The 23,744-nt window shown below is 38.4% G+C and overlaps 1 protein-coding gene across 3 annotated transcripts in view; it reads left to right on the top strand.

Annotated features, from left to right (window-relative positions):
• Window positions 1-23,744, top strand: part of FOXN2 (forkhead box N2) — a 56,884-nt gene that overhangs the window by 17,223 nt on the left and 15,917 nt on the right. For all 3 annotated transcript variants that reach the window (XR_009548980.1, XM_007531605.3, XM_060187702.1), the window contains exons 2-3: window positions 2,172-2,720; window positions 21,164-21,273. Coding sequence is in view for 2 of the 3 variants with exons in the window: in XM_007531605.3 (XP_007531667.1) it covers window positions 2,184-2,720; window positions 21,164-21,273 (647 nt within the window). In the remaining variant the exon portion in view is untranslated. The remainder of the gene's footprint in view (window positions 1-2,171; window positions 2,721-21,163; window positions 21,274-23,744) is intronic.

Raw genomic sequence — 23,744 nt, 5'->3', positions numbered from 1 at the left:
AAGCTTCCCATGTGAGATGTGTGTGTTTGCGGGTGGAGGGGTGAGGAGGTACTTAAAACTGATATGCACCCAATGAGAGGCCATCTAAATACACCAAACATCTATGGAAAGGGGCTACAGCAGTATATTAAAAGCAACACAGTAATTACTAGGGGATTTCAACACCTCTTGGACCAGAAACTATCAAATACTTAGAGGAAAATATTGGCAGAACTCTTTTTCATCTAAATTTTGAAGGCATCTTCAATGAAAAAAATCCAGTTACCAAAAAAAAAAAAAAAGTTGAACAATAAACATGAAACAGAACTTGGATTGGATCTGGTATACTGCCACAAAGTAAAGAACTCTGGGGTAGTGGGGCAGGGTTCAGTTCTTGGAACATGATGACAGAGGAGGACCTAGTGGGAGTTGTATTGTTGTGTGAAAATGTTATACATGTACAAACTGTTGTACTTTACTGTTGACTGTAAGCCATTGATCCCCCATTAAAGGAAAAAAAAAAAAAACACCCAGCCCTCTTGCACTGTAAAGTGTTCTACTGGGGAGGCTCTCTCCCAGCCCCGCACCCCAAGAATTTTTTTTTTTTTTAAAAGCAGGGCTTTCCTCATCTGATTCTCATTTATCACATTAAAAATTATTTGTGGGTAGAGAGAACTTTGGTCATAAATCGAGTGATCTGATCTACTGCACAGGGCAGGCTATCATCTTTGAAATATATTGTGCACATGTTTATGTATATGCAAGTTTCATAGTTGATAGAAATAGAAACCAAATTTGTTAGTTTCATCTTTTCCTTTTTTGGTGTGTCAAGTGCCTGTGAGAGAGATAGGAACCAGATACAGAGAGAGCACTGGTAAGATTTTAAGTGATAGATAGGGTTTGGTCCTTGGTATTTGTAAGTGATATGCTTGTATTGCGTATTATTGTCAGCACATGAATTCTGTTGCTTTATTTTTGGGCCAGTTATTCTCCTATGAAAAGTTTTCTAAACTTTATTAATTTTTTAAATGTATTTTTAATTTTTATATTTATTTATTTGAGAGTGGGGAGAACCAGAATATCACTCTGGCACATGAGATACTGGTCATCAAATTTGGTGCTTCATGCTTGAGAATCCAATGCTTTACTCATTGAACTAAGTCCTGGCTCCCATATTTTTAAAACTTTTAAGTTGAAGTGTATTTTAAAATTAAAGTTATCTAAGAAAATAGAGCTAAAGAGGGTATCATAGAAACTGTTTTACCCTTTGCCTTGAGAATACATTGATAATTGAAACTTCAAAGAGATTGTTGTCAGGGCCAGGTGGTAGCACACCTGGTTAAGTGCACACATTACAGCTCATAAAGAGTCAGGTTCAAAGCCACTGGTTCCTACCTATAGGGGAAAAGCTTCATGAATGGCTTCATGAAAAGCTTCATGAAGGGCTGCAGTATCTATTTGTTTCTATCCCTCTCTATCTGTTCCTCCCCGCTCAATTTCTGTCTCTACCCAGTAGTAAATAAATATAAATATTTTAAAAAGAGATTATGTCCTTTCAATGTCACTGGTGGTAAGAAATAATAAATTCATTAAGTAACTGTTGATAGAAAATGATAAATGTGTCTTCTTAGTATGATGTGATATGAAACAGTACAAGTGGTTTGTCATTCCAAGATTTATTTGGAACTATTGTTTAAGCAATATTTCAAATAACCATATACCTAGCTTATAGCAAAGTCATAGACCTTTAAGGTATGTAGGTTGTAACCTTGCAATCCAAAAAGTAGTCTTCTGTTTTTAATAATGGTATCCATTACTTATCACTCAGGTACTGGGCTAAGAACTTTTACAATTTTGTTAGTGTCTCCTCCATGTGGTACTGTAGTATTGCATCTTCTGTACAGCCATTGTCAAATAATATGAAATAAGTTCTATTTCTTGCAATTTTTGTTGTCTTTACTATACAAATACTGTGCTCCAATATTATGTGGAATAGTTGACAGCAAAAGTTCTCTAGTATGAGGGTATTTGTATGTATTTCTTTTTTACCAGACACTGCTCAGCTCTGGTTTATAGTGGTGTGGGGTCTTGAACCTGGGACTGTGGAGCCTCGGACATAAGAGTCTTTTTGTATAACCATTATGCTATCTTCCCCAGCTTTTATTGACTAATAATTGTTTGTTTTGTTGCAGAATTTTGAGTAAATGGGTCCAGTAATTGGAATGACTCCAGAAAAGAGAGCTGAAACTCCAGGAGCTGAAAAAGTTGCAGGATTAAGCCAGATTTACAAAATGGGAAGCTTGCCTGAAGCTGTTGATGCTGCCAGACCTAAGGCCACTCTAGTGGACAGTGAATCAGCAGATGATGAGCTTACAAACTTGAACTGGCTTCATGAAAATACTAACCTTCTAACAAATTTCAGCTTTGGAAACGAGGGCCTTCCATTTGTTAGCCCACTGTATGACATAGAGGGAGATGATGCTCCGTCCTTTGGACCATCTTGCTACCAGACAACAGAAAAAAAATCAGCAACTTCAAAGCCCCCATTTTCCTTTAGTCTTCTCATATATATGGCTATTGAACACTCTCCAAATAAATGCTTGCCTGTCAAAGAAATTTATAGCTGGATATTGGACCGATTCCCATATTTTGCCACTGCACCGACAGGCTGGAAGAATTCTGTTCGACATAATCTGTCCCTGAATAAATGTTTTCAGAAAGTAGAACGAAGCCATGGCAAGGTCAGTGCTTATGAACATTGCTTTTTTTGGGGAGAGGTAGGAAGGAATCAGTGTGGAGACCTTCAACTATAGAGGAATCAAAAACCAAAAATAAATAAATAAATAAATAAAATAACTTGATATTCATCACTTGTCTTGACCACCACTCCATAGTTTAATGTGTCTTCTATTTGTATTTTGTATTTGGTCTCAGAACCAAACCACACTCAAATAATACACTATACAAGTAGCTGAGCTACAACTCCAGCTTCTAATTTTTTTTTTAAAGAATTTATTAATTCATGAGAAAGGAAGAGAGAGAGAGAGAGAGAAATAACCAGACACCACTCTGGAACATGTGCTGCCAGGGGTTGAACTCGGGACCTCACGGTTGAGAATCCAATGATTTATCCAATGTGCCACCTATCGGACCCCACAAATTTATTTATTTTTTATTTTATTTAACCAGAGCACTGCTCAGCTGTAGCTTATAGTAGTGCAGGGGATTGAACCTGGGGCTTTGAAGCCTGAGGCATGAAAGTCTCTTTGCATCACTATTATGCTGTCTACCCTTGCCTGCTTCTAAAATTTCTTATTGATAATAAATCTAGCAGAATTATGTTTAGTCACCTGTAGATATTCTTCCTATCTATCTATCTATCTATCTATCTATCTATCTATCTATCTATCTATCTATTTACCGGGGACTAAGAGACAGAAAGACAGAGAGAAAGTGAAAGACAGAGAGCTGAAGCTTCCTTCACTGCAGTGGGGACCATGCTTGAACCTGGCTGGCGCACAAGGCAAAGCAGCAAACTATCCAGTTGAGCTTCTGACAGCACATTTTATTTAATGTTACATTTTTAGTTGTCTGTATTGTTCCTGTCAAGGTCTCAATATAATATTCTTGTTACTAGCCATATCAGTAAACAGTCTTAAAAAGCAAATGAACCCCCATCAAACTTTCCTCATAGTGACCAGAAAGTGTTAAGAGATTTGGGATATATGCTTTCCAAGAGATAATAGGTTTTTTTTCCTTTCTACCGTATAGACTTATGGTGGGACATAAAAGGGGAACTTGTCAACTTGGTATTTAGAAGTGTAGTATAGAGATGGCTGTGATGGGATTAAAGGTTTAATTTAGAGTTTATCAGTATTAATTAATAGAAGGCAAGATGGCGAGCTCAAACTACAAAGTGGTAATGACACTCAAACAGTTGGTATAGCTATTTTCCTATTATCCATGTCATACCTATTTTCAAAAATAGGACCCAGAATCTTAGCTTGGTGTATCTGGCTCAGGATTCAGAAATTGCAAAAGGCAGGAGGTTTAGCAGTGGAGCATATACATTACACATGCTTGAGGTCTTGTGCTCTATCCCTTGAACCACATAAAATTAAAAAATAAATGAAACTAAAATTGGGCACAGTGAGTTTTCTGTCTGCCTTTTTTTTTTTTTTTTCTTTAATGGTTTAAACATTAGCTACTGGGACCCAGGCGGTGGCACACCTGGTTAAATGCACATAGTATGAAGCACCAGGATCCAGGCTCAAGCCTCCACTCTTCACCTGCAGGGAGTAAGCTTAATAAGCAACGAAACAGGTCTTCAGGTGTCTATCTTTCTTTCTCCCTCTCTATCTCCCCCTCCTCTCTCAGTTTCTCTCTGTCCTGTCCAGTAAAATGGAAAAAATGGCCACCAGGAGCTGTGGATTTGTAGTGCTGGCATCAAGCCCCAGTGATAACCCTAGAAGAAAAAAAAAATTAGCTACTCATATACTACTTTTCGGACTATTTAAAAGATACTTAGAGAGCTAGAGCATCACTCTGGCATATGTGATGCTGCAGACCAAATTTAAAACCTCATGCCTCCAAGTCCACATTTCTAGATTTTTATAAAGTTAAACTAGCAGGGGTAGATAGCATAATGGTTATGCAAACAGACTCATGCCTGAGGCTCCGAAGTCCCAGGTTCAATTCCCTGCATCACCATAAGCCAGAGCTGAGCAGTGCTCTGGTAATAAATAAATAAAAAAATGAATAAATAAATAAAGTTAAACTAAAGCATTATACTGTGAGATTTTAGCTAGGAAACTTTGTGTTGGAAAAGTCATTACTCATCTTTGCATAGAAAAACAAAAATATATGATGACCTTTCAACAGCCCAATAAAGTTTGAATTTTTGCTTTGAAAAGTATAGTTTTAGTTTGCACATTTATATAGTAATGATTTGCTTCAGTAGCTAACTAGTAGAAAAAGAAGTCATATTAACTACTGCAAAAATTTATACTATAAGCATGAAAGATGGATGTCCTTATTTATGTCCTTATTTATTGATTTATTTTTAAATGAATTGCTTTTTTTTCAATTACCTTTATTTGTTGGACAGAGACAGTCAGAAATCAAGAGGTAACGGGGAGGTAGAGAGGGAGAGAAACAGAGACACCTCCAGCACTGTTCTCTACTCGCAAAACTCCCCCTGCAGCTGGGGAGCTTGAACCCAGGTCCTTGCACGTTGTAACGTGTACTCAACTAAATCTATATGTTTACTGGAAAGAGGGAGAAATGAGGGGGAGGGTTAGAGAAGAGCAAGAGACACCTGCAGCCCTGTTTGAACCACCCACCTACAGGAGGGAACAGAGGCTTTAACCTTGAGTGTTGTAACACATGCCAGGTGTGCCTCCACCTTGCCCCCTTGGCTGTCTTTTAAAACTACTTAATTCTTTTAATTCAGTGATACTAAAAATGTCAAGTGGCTGGGGAGGTGACATTGCAATGCAGTGCAGGATTCAGAAACTCCTGAGTTTGACACACCCAGCACAGCATATATCACAGTGAAACTTCCTTTTTTTTTTTTTTTCCCTCTCTAATTATTACTTTTTTCAAGACCCTTGCTTGAAAAAGTACATAAGGGGGAAAACTATTAAAATGTACACTGTAAGTACATAGAAATATTTCAGGAATATTATTGTTACCACCTTTCCCAGTCTACTTTTCTGTATTATCTTTATTTATTTATTTATTGGATAGAGACAGCCAGAAATTGAGAGGGAAGGGGGTGATAGAGGAGAGAGACAGAGAGACACCTAGAACACTGTTTCACCACTCGCAGAGTTTCCCCCCTACAGGTGGGGACCTAGGCTCAAACCTAGGTCCTTGTGCACTGTAACAGGTGCACTCAACCAGGTGTGCCACCACCTGGCCCCCCAGTTTGTGTTTTCTTCAGCTTTCATTAAGATAGATCTTTTTGAGTATCAGTTCTTAGTATATTTCTTACTTGTTCAAAACCTTCAGTAGTTCTCTACTAAATAAATCCAGAAACCTTAGTATTCCAAAGTGCAAAATAACTGGAGAGAATGAACATTACCAACCTTTTTTCACTACACAAAAGATTTATCTTATTATTATCAAATTTTAGTTTAAAATAATACTGAATCTCTTAAGACTTTTTGTGTGTCCTGTCATCTAAGTACAAAAAAAAGGCAAAGTTTTAAGTGAGAATTAAATAAGTTCCTTTTTGCTACAGACTCTAAATGCAGATTAGCAAATACATTGTTTTATCTCTTGTTAGGGATAGTTTGTGAGCAGACCCAGTGAGAGGAAGTGCTGCCATGGTAACATAAACCAGACTGTTATTTGGAGACCTTACTTAAGACACATAACTGCCCCCAAACTACATTTTCAGTACTCGTTTTTTCCAATTTGCTAAAATAGCAACTCTACTATGATCTACTACAGTTTCCAGTTTTTTCACAACTGAATATAAAGAGTAGACTTGAATGATACAGTTTCTATATGTGTAATCTTGAATATACCAAGACAGAATAGGTCTAGAAAAATTTAAACAATTACCATAATCAAAATATGAAAAATAATTTATGCTTTTCTTTTTCCCTTTTTTGTTTTTGTTTTTCCTTTTCACCACCAGGGTTATTTCTGGGATTAGGTACCTACACTATGAGTCTACCTTTCCCAGTGGTCATCCCCTTTCCCCTTTTTTATTTCTTCATGAGAGAGAAAGTGAGGGGCAGAGAGAAGGAGAAAGAGAGACACCTGCAGCTCCATGTCTCAATAGAGCTTTCCTTCTGCAGGTGGGGAGGGGACCTGGGTTTGAACCCAAGTCCTCATACTTGAATATTGCCATTTATTTATTTATTTATTTATTTATTTATTTATTGACCACCAGGGTTATTGCTGGGGCTAAGTGTCAGCACAACAGATCCACCACTGTTGGTGGCCTATTCTTTTTGTTTTCTTTTCTTATCTTTCCTTTTCTCTTCGTTTTTTCCTTTTTGATAGAGAGAGAGAAGAGAGCGAGAGATTGAGATTTGCAGTACTGCTTTACTGATCATGAAACTTCTACCTGCAGGTGGGGACCAAGGGTTTGAACCCCAGTCCTTGAGCACTGTATTGTGTGCATTCATCTGGGTGTACCACCACCCAGTCCCTGATGTAGACATTTTCAAATTTCATTTCTCTGTCATTAAAAAATTTACTGTTTGGACCAAGAAACTTAATATATACCTAATTCAGTAAATTTAATCACTTAATCAAAAAGTATATAGTAACTTGCTATTTGATGTTTGTTACTAGACAAAGACAGAGAGTAATTGAGAGAGGAAGGGAAGATAGAGAGGGAAAGACAGACCTGTATCACCACTCATAAACCTTTCCCTGCAGGTGGGGACCAGGGGCTTGAACCTGGATCTTTGTGCACTTAATGTGTGTGCTTAATTAGGTGTGTCACCACTTGTCTCCTATAGTAACTTCTTTTTGGAGAAAAAAATCATAATTTCAAATACTTGTTATGGTAGTTTATGTGACATCTTGCTACTAAAGGCCAGAAAAAAAAAAGTTACTGAATATATGGTATGTTTCTTTCTACATTATATTGTGATTCACAGTGTTTTATTTTATATTTCAGCTGTTATAATGTTAAAAACTGCCTTGTGTTCAATGACCATACTATTTCCTGAGATTAAAGGTTTATTCCTTCTAAATTTAGCCTATTGCTTGTTCGATAATATTAATTTATGTTTCTTATTCAGAACTAGTATTTTATTATTGCTTTTTTTTTAGCTTTATTGGGGAATTAATGCTTTACATTCTACAGTAAATACAATAGTTTTTACATGTGTAACATTTCCCAGTTTTCCATATAACAATACAATCCCCACTAGGCCCTCTGTCATCCTTCTTGGATCTGTATTCTCCCCACCTACCCACCCAATCCAGAGTCTTTTACTTTGGTGCAGTATGCCAATTCCAGTTCAGGTTCTACTTGTATTTTCTTTTCTGATCTTGTTTTTCAACTTCTGCCTGAGAATGAAATCATCCTATATTCATCCTTCTGTTTCTGACTTATTTCACTTAACATGAATTTTTCATTCCATCCAAGATCAGCTACAAACAATGAAGTCACCATTTTTTTGTAGCTGAGTAGTATTCATTGTATATATATACCACAAATTGCTCAGCCACTCATCTGTTGTTGGACACCTGTGTTGCTTCCAGGTTTTGGCTATCACAAATTTGCTGCCAAGAACATGTGTACACAGGTCTTTTTGGATGGGTGTATTGGGTTCCTTAGGATAAATCCCCAGGAGAGGAACTGCAGGATCATAGGGTAGGTCCATTTCTAGCCTGCCAAGAGTTCTCCAAACTACTCTCCACAGAGGTTGGACCAATTGACATTCCCACCAGCAGTGTAGGAAGGTTCTTTTGACCCCACAACCTCTCCAGCATTTGTTGCTGCTACCTTTTCTGATGTATGACATTCTCACAGGAGTGAAGTGGTATCTCATTGTGTCTTTATTTGCATTTCTCTGACAATCAAATACTTAGAGCATTTTTTTTTATAATTTATTTCTTTATTGGGGAATTAATGTTTTAACATTCAACAGTAAATACAATAGTTTGTACATGCATAACATTCCCCAGATTCCCATTTAACAATACAACCCCCACTATGTCATTCATTATCTTTCATGGACCTGTATTCTCCCCACCCACCCACCCACCCCAGAGTCTTTTATTTTGGTGTAATACTCCAATTCCATTTCAGGTTCGACTTGTGTTTTCTTTTCTTTTTTTTTTTTTTTAAATAATTTATTTCTTTATTGGGGAATTAATGCTTTACATTCAACAGTAAATACAATAGTTTGAACATGCATAACATCCCCCAGATTCCCATTTAACAATACAATACAACCCCCACTATTTCATTCATCATTTTTCATGGTCCTGTATTCTCCCCACCCACCCACCCCAGAGTCTTTTACTTTAGTGTAATACTCCAATTCCATTTCAGGTTCGACTTGTGTTTTCTTTTCTGGTCTTGTTTTTCAACTTCGGCCTAAGAGTGAGATCATCCCATATTCATCCTTCTGTTTCTGACTTATTTCACTCAACATGATTTTTTCAAGGTCCATCCAAGATTGGCTGAAAACGGTGAAGTCACCATTTTTTATAGCTGAGTAGTATTCCATTGTATATATATACCACAACTTGCTCAGCCACTCATCAGTTATTGGACACCTGGGTTGCTTCCAGGCTTTGGCTATTACAAATTGTGCTGCCAAGAACATATGTGTACACAGATCTTTTTGGATGGATGTGTTGGGTTCCTTAGGATATATCCCCAGGAGAGGAATTGCAGGGTCATAGGGTAGGTCCATTTCTAGCCTTCTGAGAGTTCTCCAGACTGTTCTCCACAGAGGTTGGACCAATTGACATTCCCACCAGCAGTGCAGGAGGGTTCCTTTGACCCCACACCCTTTCCAGCATTTGCTGCTGTTACCTTTTCTGACGTATGACATTCTCACAGGAGTGAAGTGATATCTCATTGTTGTCTTGATTTGCATTTCTCTGACAATCAGAGACTTAGAGCATTTTTTCATGTGTTTCTCGGCCTGTTGGATCTCTTCTCTGATGAATATTCTGTCCATGTCCTCTCCCCATTTTTGGATGGGGTTATTTGTTTTCTTATTGTTGAGATTTGCAAGATCTTTATATATTCTGGTCATTAGCCTCTTGTCTGATGTATGGCATGTAAAGATCTCCCATTCTGTGAGGGGTCTCTTGGTTTGGGTAGTAGTTTCTTTAGCTGTGCAGAAACATTTTAATTTGATGTAGTCCCATAGAATTATGCTTGCCTTAGTCTTCTTTGTAATTGGATTTGTTTCATTGAAGATGCCTTTAAAATGTATGTGGAAAAGAGTTCTGCCAATATTTTTCTCTAAGTATCTGATAGTTTCTGTTCTAACATTCAAATTATTGATCCACTTGGAATTTACTTTTGTACTTGGTGAAATATATGTTTCGTTCTTCTACATGTTTCAACTCATTTTTTCCAATACCATTTGTTGCAGAAACTCTGATTCCCCATTTAATAGTCTGAGCCCCTTTGTCAAATAGGTGTATATATGTGTGGGGGCTTACTTCTGGGCTCTCAATTTTATTCCACTGATCAGTTTGTCTATTCATGTTTTAGTACCAAGCAATTTTGACGACAAATGGTCCTATAATACAGTTTAAGATCTGGGAGTGTGATGCCTCCAGTTTGGTTCTTTTTTCTCAAGATTGTTTTGGCAATTCTAGGTCGTTTCTGGTTCCAAATAAATATTTGTAGTATGTGTTCTATTCTCCTAAAAAATGTGGTTGGGATCTTGATGGGGATAGCATTAAATTTGTAGGTGGCTCTGGGTAGTATATTCATTCTGATGATGTTAATTCTTCCAACCCGTAAACATGGAATATCTTTCCACTTCTTTATGTCTTTTTTCAATTTCCGTGAGTAGTGACTCATAATTTTCAGTATACAAGTCTTTCACTTCTTTGGTTAGGTTTATTCCTAGATATTTTTGTTTTTGTTGCTATAGTAAAAAGAATTAATTTCTGGATTTCAGTTTCTTCTAGCTTAGTGTTTGCATAGAGGAATGCCACTGACTTTTGAATGTTAATTTTATAGCCTGACACCTTACTGTATTTCCTGATGATTTCCAAAAGCTTTTTGCTGGATTCCTTAGATTTTTCTATGTATACTATCATGTCATCTGCAAATAGGGAGAGTTTGATTTCTTCTCTTCCCGTCTGTATCCCTGTAATTCCTTGCTCCTGCCTGATTGCTATGGCAAGAACCTCCAACACTATGTTGACTAGTAATGGTGATGAGTGGGAAGCACTGTCTAGTACCTGATCTGAGGGAGAAAGCTTCCAGTTTTTCACCATTGAGTATGATGTTGGCTGTAGGTTTGCTATATAGAGACTCCACTATCCTGAGGAATTTTCCATGTATTCCCATTTTTTGTAGTGTTTTGATCATAAAGGGATGTTGGATTTTGTCAAAGGTTTTCTCTACATCTATTGATATGACCATGTGGTTTTTGGTCTTGCTTTTATTGATGTGGTGGATCATGTTGATTGATTTACCTATATTAAACCAACCTTGCATGCCTGGGATAAACCGCACTTGGTCATAATGAATAATCTTTTTAATATACTACTGTATTTTATTGGCTAGAATTTTGTTCAATATTTTAGCATCTATGTTCATCAGAGATATTGGTGTGTAGTTTTCTTTTTTGGTTGTGTCCCTGTCTGCTTTTGGTATCAAAGTGATGTTGGCTTCATAGAAGCTGGAGGGAGTATTCCAAGGTCTTCAATCTTCTGGAAGACTTTTAAAAGTAGAGGTATTAGTTCTTCTTTGAAGGGTTTGTAGAATTCATTTGTAAAACCATCTAGTCCAGGACTTTTATTTTTGGGAAGGTTTTTATAACTTTCAATTTCATTAGCTGTGATGGGCCTGTTCATGTTACCTAGTTCCTCTTTACTTAGTTTTGGAAGTTCGTAGGTATCTAGGAAATTATCCATTTCTTCCAGGTTCTCTAGCTTGGTGGCATATAGTTGTTCATAGAAGTCTCATATGGTATGCTAAATTTCTGCAGTGTCAGTTGTGATATCTCTTCTTTCATTTATGATCCCATTTATTTGGGTCTTTTCTATTTTTTGTTTTGTGAGTCTGGGTAAATGTCGATTTTGTTCACTCTTTCGAAGAACCAACATGTACTTTCGTTGATCTTTTGTATGGTTTTCTTATTTTCAATGTTATTTGTTTCTGCCCTCACTTTAGTTATTTCTGTCCTTCTGGTTGCTTTAGGGTTCCTTTGTTGTTATTCTTCTAGGTCTTTAACATGTGCAATCAGGTTGTTTATTTGTGCTTTTTCTTGTTTCCTTGTGTGTGCTTGTATGGCTATGAACTTCCTCTCAGTAATGCCTTAGTTGTGTCCCAAATATTTTGATAGCTTGTGTCTTCATTTTTTTTTTTTTTAAGATTTTATTTGTTGATTCATGAGAAATGATAGAGAGAGAGAACCAGACATCACTCTGGTACATGTGCTGCCGGGGATTGAAACCAGGACACCATGCTTGAGAATCCAATGCCTTATCCACTGCGCCACCTTCCAGACCACATGTCTTCATTTTCATTGAACCCTCGAAACATTTTGATTTCTTCCTTTATTTCCTTTGACCCAGTAGTTGTTAAGAAGTGTACTATTGAGCTTCCACATTTTGAGACTATTAATAATCTTTTGTTGATTGTTAAGTGTTAGTTTAATTCCACTGTGGTCTGAGAAGATGCTTGGGATGATTTCAATGCTCTTGAATTTGCTGATGTTGTCTTTGTGGCCTAACATATGGTCTTTCCTTGAGAATGACCCATGTGGACTTGAGTACATTGTGTATGCCAGTTTTTTGGGATGAGTGACTCTGAAAATGTCCAGTAGTTCTAGTTTATCTATCTCATTTAACTCCCTCATGTTTTTATCGATTTTCTGCCTGGATGATCTGTCAAGTTGAGAGAGTGGGGTGTTGAAGTCCCCTACTATGAGTGTGTTGCTGTTAATATATTGCTGTAGCTCTTTCAGTAGAAGTTTGATGTATTTAGATGGCTTCTCTTTGGGTGCATAGATTCTTTCAACTGTTGCTTGTTTAATAAGGTTTTTATGCCTCCATCTAGTCTGAATGACAGTGTAGCAGGATACAGTGGTCTTGGTTGAAAGCCTTTCTCATTGAGCACTCTTACCATTCTCTTCTGGTCTGTAGTGTTTGTGTGGAGAAATCGGCTGCTAACCTTACAGGTTTTCCTCTGTAGGTGACTCTTTGTTTTTCTCTTGCAGCCTTCAGTATCCTTATTCCTTTCCATTCTAAATAGGATGTGTCTTGGTGTCTTTTAGTCTGGGTTAATTCTGTTTGGGACCTCTGGGCTTCTTGAACCTTTTTGTCTTTGATGTTGTCTAGACTAGAGAAGTTTTCAGCTATAATTGCCTGAAGAATGCTTTCTTCCCCTCCCTCTATTTCTTCCTCTGGTAAGCCAATAATGCATATATTATTTCTTTTGAAGTCATCCCATAAGTCTCTGTTGTTGTTTTCAGCATCTCTTAATCTCTTCTTGAAATCTCTTCTTTTTAGTTATCTCTAATTCATCTTCGATCTTTCTAATTCTGTCTTCAGTCTCATGTATTCTATTCTCTCTCCCCTCTACTGTTTTCTGGAGTTCATCTATTTTGTTACCCTATTCTGATACTGTTCTAGCTTCTTCAGCTAGCTGTGTTCTTAACTCAGCTATTTCAGCTTTCAGCTCTCTAATAACCTTGAGATAATTAGTGTTTTCTTCCAGAGTCTCATTTGTTGTTTTTGCATTTCTGGTGGTAATTCTTTCAAAATCTTTACTCACTCCTGTGATTATTTCCTAAACTAGTATTTGGATGTTGACCTCATTATTTTGTGCTTCACCCTTTGGGTGGCTTTTTTCTGGACTCTTGTCCTGGTCCATTTCTCCAATATTTCTTCTTGCTGGTTTAACCATTTTATATATTATGTTATGAGGTCCCTCTCTCAGTACTTTTCAAATTACTGATCACTCTTGCCTTGATTGACTTGTGTCTAAGTAAGATACTGAAAGAGTTCACAGTTGTGGAAATCGATAGTTTCAATATTATTTTAATCCCTGAGTTGGAGCACAGTACCTTAAAAGCCTATTTTGTTCTTTTTCTTCCCTGTAGGCTATGGGAGCCTGAGGGCTTTTAAACTATAAGTAGGCTTCTTAGCTTAATCACTGACTCCTGACCAAGAGATAAAGCAGGGTGTGGCAGAGATAATCCACTGGTTATGCAAAGAGACTCTCACAGCCCCATCGCTAGGTCACTGAGGGTATAGATCTTCTCCTGAATTTCCTTGTTAGTTCTCTGTCCCCTGTCATCACAGGGCCTCTTTCCACCACCACCACCACCACCCCCCCACTGCTCCAGAATCTGAGGGCAGTAGCAATGGAGACTCACAGTTGCATTTGGTGAGACTTAGGGGAGTCCTCTCCTCCCTTCAGCCGTCTTCTTGTTGGTGAAACAGACTGGAAGTGGTGTCCCAAATAGTAAACTGCTAGACTGTTATCAGCCACTTAATCTCTCTTAGGCTCCTCTGTCCACAAGCCACAAGTGTTTGCACTCACTGGTGATTTGGTGGGTTCCTGAAGTTGTTCCAGTCTTGTCTTGTTGTGGTCCCAGGTAGTTTCCTTTGGTATTCCTAGTTGACCCTGGAGAGGAGACTTATTGTTGCTTTTTAAAGAGTTGCTTCAGAAGTAGTAAGAATATGCTTTAATTAAGACATAGAAACTTTCATATTATGCTTGTGTCAGAGTAACCCCTTAGTTTTCACTTATTTTGCAGCTCTTTCCCACTTCCATGTGAATTGCCTTATTTGAAATTTATCACAAGTTGAAGTGGCATTTATTTTATTTTATTTTAATTACCAGAGCACTGATCATCTCTGTGGACTGAACCTGGGACTTTGGATCCTCAGGCCTGAGAGTCTCTTTGCATAATCATTATGCTGTCTACCCCCACCCATATTTATTTTATAGATAAAATATAAATAAGAGGTCTGACTTTTAGATTAATTGCTTTGTCCAATATTATAGCCACTCAGTAGCAGTATTTAAATCTATGAAACTGTGTTCTTTCCTTATATCATTCTGGTATAATAATTATGACATGATAGAAATTAAAGAGCCTCAATAATAGACAAATAAGTGCCTTGGGAAGAATTTGGGAAATGCTACTCTGGGATTCATGAAACTAAGTTTCTTGCCATCACAATTTGCATCATAGAGGACTACATTTATAGTTGCAGAAGAGATCAAGGGGTCAGAAAACACAAAAATTGTATCTGTGTTTTACCAGAGCACTGCTTATCTGTAGTTTATGGTGGTGTGTATGTGCACGGAAGTGGTATATTGAACCTGGGACGTAGAAGTATTCATGAAAGTCTTTTTTTTGGGGGGGAGTCGGGCTGTAGCGCAGCGGGTTAAGCGCATGTGGCGCAAAGCACAAGGACCGGCATAAGGATCCCGGTTCGAACCCCGGCTCCCCACCTGCAGGGGAGTCGCTTCACAGGCGGTGAAGCAGGTCTGCAGGTATCTATCTTTCTCTCCTCCTCTCTGTCTTCCCCTCCTCTCTCCATTTCTCTCTGTCCTATCCAACAACGACAACAACAATAATAATAATAATAACTATAACAATAAAAAACAACAAGGGCAACAAAAGGGAATAAATAAATAAAATAAATTTAAAAAACGAAAGTCTTTTTTTTTAATTTTTTTATTTTCCCTTTTGTTGCCCTAGTTTTTAATTGTTGTTGTAGTTACTATTATTGTTGTGTAGGACAGAGAGAAATGGAGAGAGGAGGGGAGGGCAGAGGGGGAGAGAAAGACACCTGCAGACCTGCTTCGCTTGAACTGGGATCCTTACGCTGGTTCTTGTGCTTCATGCCAGTCCTTGCACTTCACGCCACATGTGCTTAACCCACTCTTCTTCTTCTTCTTCTTCTTCTTCTTCTTCTTCTTCTTCTTCTTCTTCTTCTTCTTCTTCTTCTTCTAGCGTTTGCCCTTCTTCCGTAGCCAGTCAGCAGCGTCAGGTTGAGCCTGATGTAAAGTTTCGAGACTTCCTTTGAATCTGGAGAGGTGGCAGTCGTTGACTATGTGGGTCATAGTCTGTCTGTAGCTGCAGGGGCAGTTCGGGTCGTCTCTGGCTCCCCAGCGATGGAACATAGCGGCGCACCGGCCATGGCCTGTTCGATAGCGATTGAGAAGGGCCCAATCATAACGAGCTGGGTTGACTGCTTGCAGGGGTCTGTGATGAGGTGTTTGTTCTTTACCTCAGCTGACTGCCAACTCTGTTTCCAAGAGTCTGGAACAGAGAAGTTCAGTGTAGGCGTAGGAACCCACTGTGCTACCGAACAACTCCCTTCACACCTGTTTCTTAACTCATGAAGTTTTTCCTCTGCAGGTGAGGACTGAGGGCTTGAACCCAGGCCCTTGTGCACTATAATGTGAGCCCTCAACCAAGTGCCAACCTGGCCCCAAGGTCACTCTTAAACTATTGTGTGTGTATTAGTTAGTCATGGAGAAGCGAGGTGATAGTGCAGTTGGACCTTCTCTGTGTATCACTGGAATTTTGTGAGTGGCTGTTGTATGGATATGCTTACAGAACAGAACTGTTCAGAATATGCAGCTAGATATGTTTACCCAAGGGAGGGAAGAAAATCCCTGAAGGAAGAGTTGGTAGGTATCATAGCTCCTAGAGCTATTCTGCCCCCAGATGTTTCATTCAACTTGTTCAACTAGTGTCTGTCATATATCTTTCTTTTAGAACATTACATTTATTTATCAGTTCCATTTTCCCTCATCTCTGAGTGATTGCTATACTCATTTTACTTTTATATAATTTAATATGCTGTATTTATGTTGTACAATAGCTTGATATTCTTTTTTTCTTCTAAGGGATGATAAAAGATTATTTCAGATTCTCATGAAAGAACAAAGGTGACATGTACCAGATTGATGTCTGGTTCTTTCTCTCTCTCCTCCTATCTTTGTTATCAATAAATAAATAAGATCTTAAAAAAAAAAAAAAAGAATGAAGGTGAGGGCCCCAGAGGGTGATGCAGTGGTAGAGTATATATCTTACACATGTGAAGCCTTGAGCTTAATCCCACACACACAAACAGTGTAACAGACAAATGACAGAATGAAAAGTGCTATTTATACATTATAAATAGTGTATTGGTGCTCTGGTGTCTCTCTCAATTGAAAAAAAAAAAAAAAGACTGTAAACTTGCCTTTAATTAGAACTTGAGCCACACTTTACTTTTTGATAGAACTCTGCTTCTGTATGTCCTCTACTCATTAGATTGTAGTTGTAGTTTGGATATCTTAATCTCTTAAGTATTTTTAAATTTCCAAATGGTCAAAGAATATTGTTGCTGACTTTTTTCTTTTTATACCACAATTTAAAATTGTGATTATTTACTTATTTTGCCTCCAGGGTTATTGCTGGGGCTTGGCGCCTGCTCCTGAAGGTCATTTTTTTCCTTTTTGTTGCCCTTGTTGAAAATTGCGATCTTTAAAAGGAGCCTTTTCTATTCTTTCCTTTTCTCTCTTTTTCTTTTTTCCTCTCCCCCTCCCCCTCCCCTTTTCTCCCCCCTCCCCTTCCCCTTTTCCTTCCCCCTCTCCCTCTCCCTCTCCCTCTCCCTTTCATTCTTTTTAATCTACCAGAACACTACTCAGCTCTGACTTACGGTGGTGCTGGGGATTGAATTTGGGATTTTGAATCCTCAGGCATGAACATCTTTTGCATAACTACTATGTTTTCTCGACAGCCCACCATGATCCAATCAATATTTACATTTTTTCCATTAATAGTTTTCTGTGTGAATTAATTGATGATATGTTTTTCTTATCCTTTTCCATAAAACAGTGACTCTTGAATGCTACCTGATTTTGTGTCAATTGAATATGGGAATCCAGTTGAATAGGTGGAATAATAGCAAAATTCTCCCTTTTTTAAATATTTTATGTATTTATTAATGAGAGGGATAGGAGGAAAGAAAGAACCAGACATCACTCTGGCACATGTGCTGCCGGGAATAGAACTAGGGACCTCATGCTTGAGAGTCCAACACTTTACCCCCTGTACCACCTCCTGGACCACATAGCAAAATTCTTTAGATCCCTAAATTTACTGACATCTAGAAGACAGAAGTAAAATATCCAGCACTTTTCAAATCTCTTTGAAAACGTTTGCTTCTAGCCTGGCTTTTGCTCTGCATGTTAGATAATATGAGTGAGTGTCTTCAGTTATTCTGTATACTTACCTTCTTGATAAGCTTTCCTGTGTAGCAGGGGACTATGGATCATATTTTCTTTTCAGGCACCACCCACTAGGATTTTATTTCTTTTTACTTTTTTTCTTTATGCACCAAGAATTTACCTGCATATTTTCACCACTTCCAGCAAACTATTTTTCCCTCAAATAGAGGGAGAGTCAGAGAAGAAAAAAAAAAATACCATGGCACTGCTCCACTGCTTCTGAAGCTTCCCTGTGTGCAGGTGGTTAGAAGCTTAAACCCATGTCCTCATGAGTGGTAATGTGTGCATTTCTACAGAGGTCGGGTGGTGGCACACCTGGTTAAGAGCACACATCACAGTGTGAAAGGACCTGGGTTTAAGCCCTCTCTCCATCCCAATTTCCCACTTCCCTCTAAATTTCTCACTGTCTTATCAAGTAAAATAAAGTGAAAACAAATAAAAATAATTTTTTAAGTGTAAATTCTGCTGGTGAGCTATTTTTCTGCCCCTCATTTTTTTTGTTTCTGTTTGATTCCAAACAGTGAACTAAAGGCTTTACTTACACATGATAATTTAAAGCAGTTTCTCATTAATTTTTTTAAATTTACTCATGTATTTATTGGATAGCAGTAGAGAAAAAAATGGATAGGGAAAGGCAAGAGGAGAGAAAACAAGAGAGGGCTACAGTCCTGCTTCACTGCTCATAAAGCTTTGCCCACAGATGGGAACTGGGGGCTTGAATATTAATGGTTTTAGTTTGTTTGTTTGTTTAGTGATAGAGTCAGAGACCAGAACACTGCTCAGCTCTGGCTTATGATGGTGCTGGGAGTTGAGCCTGGGACCCCAGTGCCTTAAGCATGCAAGTCTTTTGTATAACCGTTATGCTATTTCTCTAGCCCACCACATTTATTATTATTATTGTTGTTGTTATTATTATTATTATTCCTTTGCCATGGGGTGAGACCAGTGCATTGTTCTACAACCTGTGGAATTCCATAATACTTTTCAATTTGGTGTAGTCTCATTGGTTTGTTTCTGCTTTAGTTTTGATTTTAGTTGGGTTTGTATCATCAAAGATATCCTTGAGGTTTAGATGGGAAAGTGTTCCACCAATGTTTTCCTCTAAGTATTTGAGAGTTTCTGGTCTGACATCCAGGTCCTTTATCCATTTGAAGTTGTTGTTTTTTTAATTTCTTTATTGGGGAATTAATGTGTTCGACAGTAAATACAATAGTTTGTACATGCATAACATTTCCCAGTTTTTCCCAGTTTTCCATATAACATTACAACCCACTAGGACCCACTAGGTCCTCTGTCATCTTTCTTGGATCTGTAACTTCTTCTAACTTAGTGTTGCATAGAGGAATGCCACTGACTTTTGAATGTTAATTTTGTAGCCTGACACCTTACTGTATTTCCTGATGATTTCCAAAAGCTTCTTGCTGGATTCCTTAGGTTTTTCTATGTTTACTAACTATCGTGTCATCTGCCAATAAGGAGAGTTTGACTTCTTCTCTTCCAATCTGTATCCCCTTTATTCCTTGCTCCTGCCTGATTGCTATGGCAAGAACTTCCAACACTATGTTGACTAGTAATGGTGATAGTGGGCAGCCCTGTCTAGTACCTGATCTGAGGGGAAAAGCTTCCAGTTTTTCACCATTAGGTATGATGTTGGCTGTAGGTTTGCTGTACAGAGACTCCACTATACTGAGGAATTTTCCATGTATTCCCATTTTTTGTAGTGTTTTGATCATAAAGGGATGTTGGATTTTGTCAAAGGCTTTCTCTGTATCTGTTGATATGACCATGTGGTTTTTGGTCTTTTATTGATGTGGTGGATCACATCAGTAAACGTGGGATTGTACCTTTCTTACATACTACATAAAGGTCATGTCCTCGAGTTATACAGTCATTTGATGACCCTGTGTGCCAGGATCTGTACAGAGTATGCATAATTTAATCCACATAATCATCCATGAAATAGGTACTGTTATTATCTCTACCTTGCAAATGAGTAATAATATCCCAAAGAGAATAGAGATTAACTTTCCTTAGGTCACGTGACAGATAAGTGCAAAAGCTATAAATATGAACCCATACAGTTTTCTTTTGTTTTTTACCCAGAGCACTCTTCAGCTCTGGCTTATAGTGGTGCCAGAGCTTGAACCTGGTGCTATCTACCCTTTGCCCACAGTGTGTTTTTTGTTTGTTTGTTTGTTTGTTTGTTTTTTACCAGAGTGCTGCTCAACTCTGCTCTGTTTTTTGGTGATGCTGGGGATTGAGTCTGGGACTTAAGAGCCTCAGACAAGAGAGTCTCTTTGCATAACCATTGTGCTATCTACCCCTGCCCTTTTTTAAAATACATATATTTATTATTGGATTGAGACAGAAATTGAGAGGGGAGGCAGAGATAGAGAAATAGAGAAGGGGCTGTACAGTGGTGCACCTGCTTGAATGCACTCATTATTCTGCTCAAGCCCCTGGACCCCACCTGCAGGGAGAAAGCTTCACAAGTGGTAAAGCAAGGCTGCAGGTGTCTCTCTGTCTGTCTCTCTTCCTCTCTATCTCCACCCCCTCTCAGTTTCTCTCTGTCTCAAATAATAAAAGATGGAAAGGAAAGAGACAGACTCAGCAGACCTGCTTCACCACTCGTGAAACTTTTCATCTGCTGGTGGAGACCAGGAGCTTGAACCTGGGTCCTTGTGCACTGTAATGTGTGCGTTTAACCAGGTTCACTACTGCCTGCCTCCCCCCATACATTTTTTTTTTCTTTGCTTCCAGGGTTATTTCTGGGGCTCAGTGCATGCACCACCACAAATCCGCTGCTCCAGGAGGCTATTTTTTTCCCCTTTTGTTGCCCTTGTTGTTTTTAATGTTGTTATTATTCATATCGTTGTTGTTGGATAGGACAGAGAGAAATGGAGAGAAGTGGGATAGAGAGGGGGAGAAAGACACCTGCAGACCTGCTTCACCTTTTGGAAAGCGACATCACCACCCCTCTAGCCCCCTGCAGGTGGGAGCCGGGGCTTGAACCAGGATCTACGCTCCAGTTCTTGGCTTCACACCATGTGCACTTAACCCACTGCACTACCACCTGAACCCCCATTCAATATTCTTATAGAGCTTTTAATCTAATAGTGCAGGGATCACAAGTGTATACCCTTTTTTGGGTACTCAATATAGGGTGTTTTCTCTATTTATTTATTCATTTATTTAAAATATTCAAAGACTAATTATGTATGCTTTAAAATTCCAAGCTATTAACTGTATAGTATTTTATTCTAGGTTAATGGAAAAGGTTCCTTATGGTGTGTCGATCCAGAATATAAACCCAACCTCATGCAAGCACTGAAGAAACAGTCTTATTTTTATACCCCTCCTGCATCTCCACAAAGGTACAGGATCTTCTACATAAGTGTCAGTGGTGATTTATAACATTTCATTGTATTAGAAGGAGGACTCTTTAATAGTTATAGAGATTTTTATTGGCTTTGTATTTTTTGGTGTTCTTACTATACATTAGCTGAAGATATTTTTGTTTGTAGTATGACTTGTCTGACTTCAAAGCAAGAAATTGTATATGTGAGAACATAAATTCTGAAAAGTTAAATTAAAATTAAAATCTAAATGAGATTATAATATTTCAGGTATAGAAAGGCTAAACACTTTTTCTGTTTGGTGTTTTTGCATTTTTATATGTTTTCTTTTTTAACCAGAGCACTATTCAGCTCTGTTTTAATGTTTATTTACTTATTTATTCCCTTTTGTTGCCATTGTTGTTTTGTTGTTGTAGTTGTTGTTGTTGATGTCATTGTTGTTGGATAGGACAGAGAAATGGAGAGAAGAGAGGAAGACAGAGGGGGATAGAAAGATAGATACCAGCAGACCTGCTTCACTGCTTGTGAAGCGACCCCCCTGCAGGTGGGTGCGAGGTGCTCAAACCAAGCAGTCCTTGTGCTTTGCGCCATGTGCGCTTAACCCGCTACGCTACCGCCTGACTCCCTCCTCTATGTTTATTTTCAAACTAGTGACTCCCATTGGCCTTATCACTTTCCTAGTTCAAGTTTAAAAAATAATAGATTTTGGGAGTCAGGCACAGCGGGTTAAGCGCACATGGCGCATAGCGCCAAGGACGAGCATAAGGATCCTGCTTAGAGCCCCCAGCTACCCGCCTGCAGTGGCTTCATTTCATAGGCGGTGAAGCAGGTCTGCAGGTGTCTACCTTTCTCTCCCCTCTCTGTTTTCCCCCTCCTCTCTCCATTTCTCTCTGTCCTATCCAACAACGATGACATCAACAACAACAATAATAACTTCAACAATAAAAAACAAAGGCAACAAAAGGAAAAATAAATAAATATAAAAAATAATAGGTTTTGCTTGCTTTTCCTTTATGTACATCCAAAATTAAAATGTCATATTTTTTCAAGATACTTATAAGGAAATATTATTGTTTTATTAAAAAATAGAAGCTTTTAATAAAATAATAAAGATGTTTTCAAATATGCATGAAAGTAGACATGATTACAATGAACTCCCAGCTTCAAAAAAATGTCAGCATTTTATATAGATGTAATTAAAAAAAAATAAATACCAGAGCACCTAACAGCTCTGGTTTATGGTGTTACGGGGAATTGAATCAGGGATGTTGGAACCTCAGGCATGAGTCTCTTTGCATAACCATTAGGCTATCTACCCCTGCCTTAAAGTTGAAGTGCATATATGTATGTATGATATTTTTAATTTCTTTATTGGGGGAATTAATAGTTTACAGTGTACATATGGTTCTAAACTTGTTTGCCATATTGGTATATTTAAAAGGATTATTGTAGTAAGGACTACTGAGAGATTTCTTTGAGGGAGAGAAAACACACCAGGCCATCATTCCAGCATATGCAATGCTAGGATCAGAACTCAGGGCCTCCTGTTTTTAGATCCAGTGCTTTTTTAGTTTTAAAAAAAAAAACTTAGAAATTAGTGGGGGCTGGGGAAGTGAGTCAACTGGCAGAACATCAGTCTTCCATACTTGAGGTTCCCAGTTCAGTCCCTCATGCCACATGTACCAGAGTGGTGCTCTGCTTTCTTTCCCTCTTACTCCGTCTCATGTGAAACTTTCACATATAGCATTTTTTTAAAAATATTTATTCCTTTTTGTTGCCCTTGTTATCCTTTTTATTGCTGTAGTTATTATTGTTGTTGTCATTATTGGATAGAAATGGAGAGAGGAGGGAAGACGGGGGGGGGGGGGGGGGGGAGGATGGATGACGACACACAAAGACACCTGCAGACCTCCTTCACCGCTTGTGAAGCGACTCTCCTGCAGGTGGGGTGTCGGAGCCTCCAACTGGGATTCTTACACTGGTCCTTGCTCTTTGAGCCAAATGCGCTTAACCCGCTGCGCTACCACTCGACTCCCGCTTTTTTTTTTTTTTTTTGCCTCCAGGGTTATTGCTGGGGCTCGGTGCGGCACGAACCCACTGCTCCTGGAGGCCACTTTTTCTCTTTTGTTACCCTGGTTGTTTTTATCATTGTTGTGGTTATTATCGTTGCTATTTATGTAGTTGTTTTTGGATAGGACAGAGAGAAATGAAGAGTCGCCTGTGAAGCGACTCCCCTGCAGGTGGGGAGTCAGGGGCTCGAACCGGGATAATTGCGCTGGTCTTTGCGCTTCGCGCCATGTGTGCTTAACCCACTGCGCTACCGCAAGAGCCCCAGACTCCCTCATTTTTTAAGAAGCTAATGGGAAACTGCCAATTGTCATTTTACTGCAAAAATTGTTTTATTTAACTGTGTTAATTTTTTTCAGAAATATTTTTATTTGTTTATTATTGGATAGAGACAGAGAGAGATTGAGAGGGGAGGAGGAGAT

The sequence above is a fragment of the Erinaceus europaeus genome, chromosome 3 (genome assembly GCF_950295315.1).
Source record: "Erinaceus europaeus chromosome 3, mEriEur2.1, whole genome shotgun sequence".
In the NCBI taxonomy this organism is placed as follows: domain Eukaryota; kingdom Metazoa; phylum Chordata; class Mammalia; order Eulipotyphla; family Erinaceidae; genus Erinaceus; species Erinaceus europaeus.
Note: the sequence above shows the minus strand (reverse complement) of the source record. Positions and strands in the feature narration are given on the sequence as shown.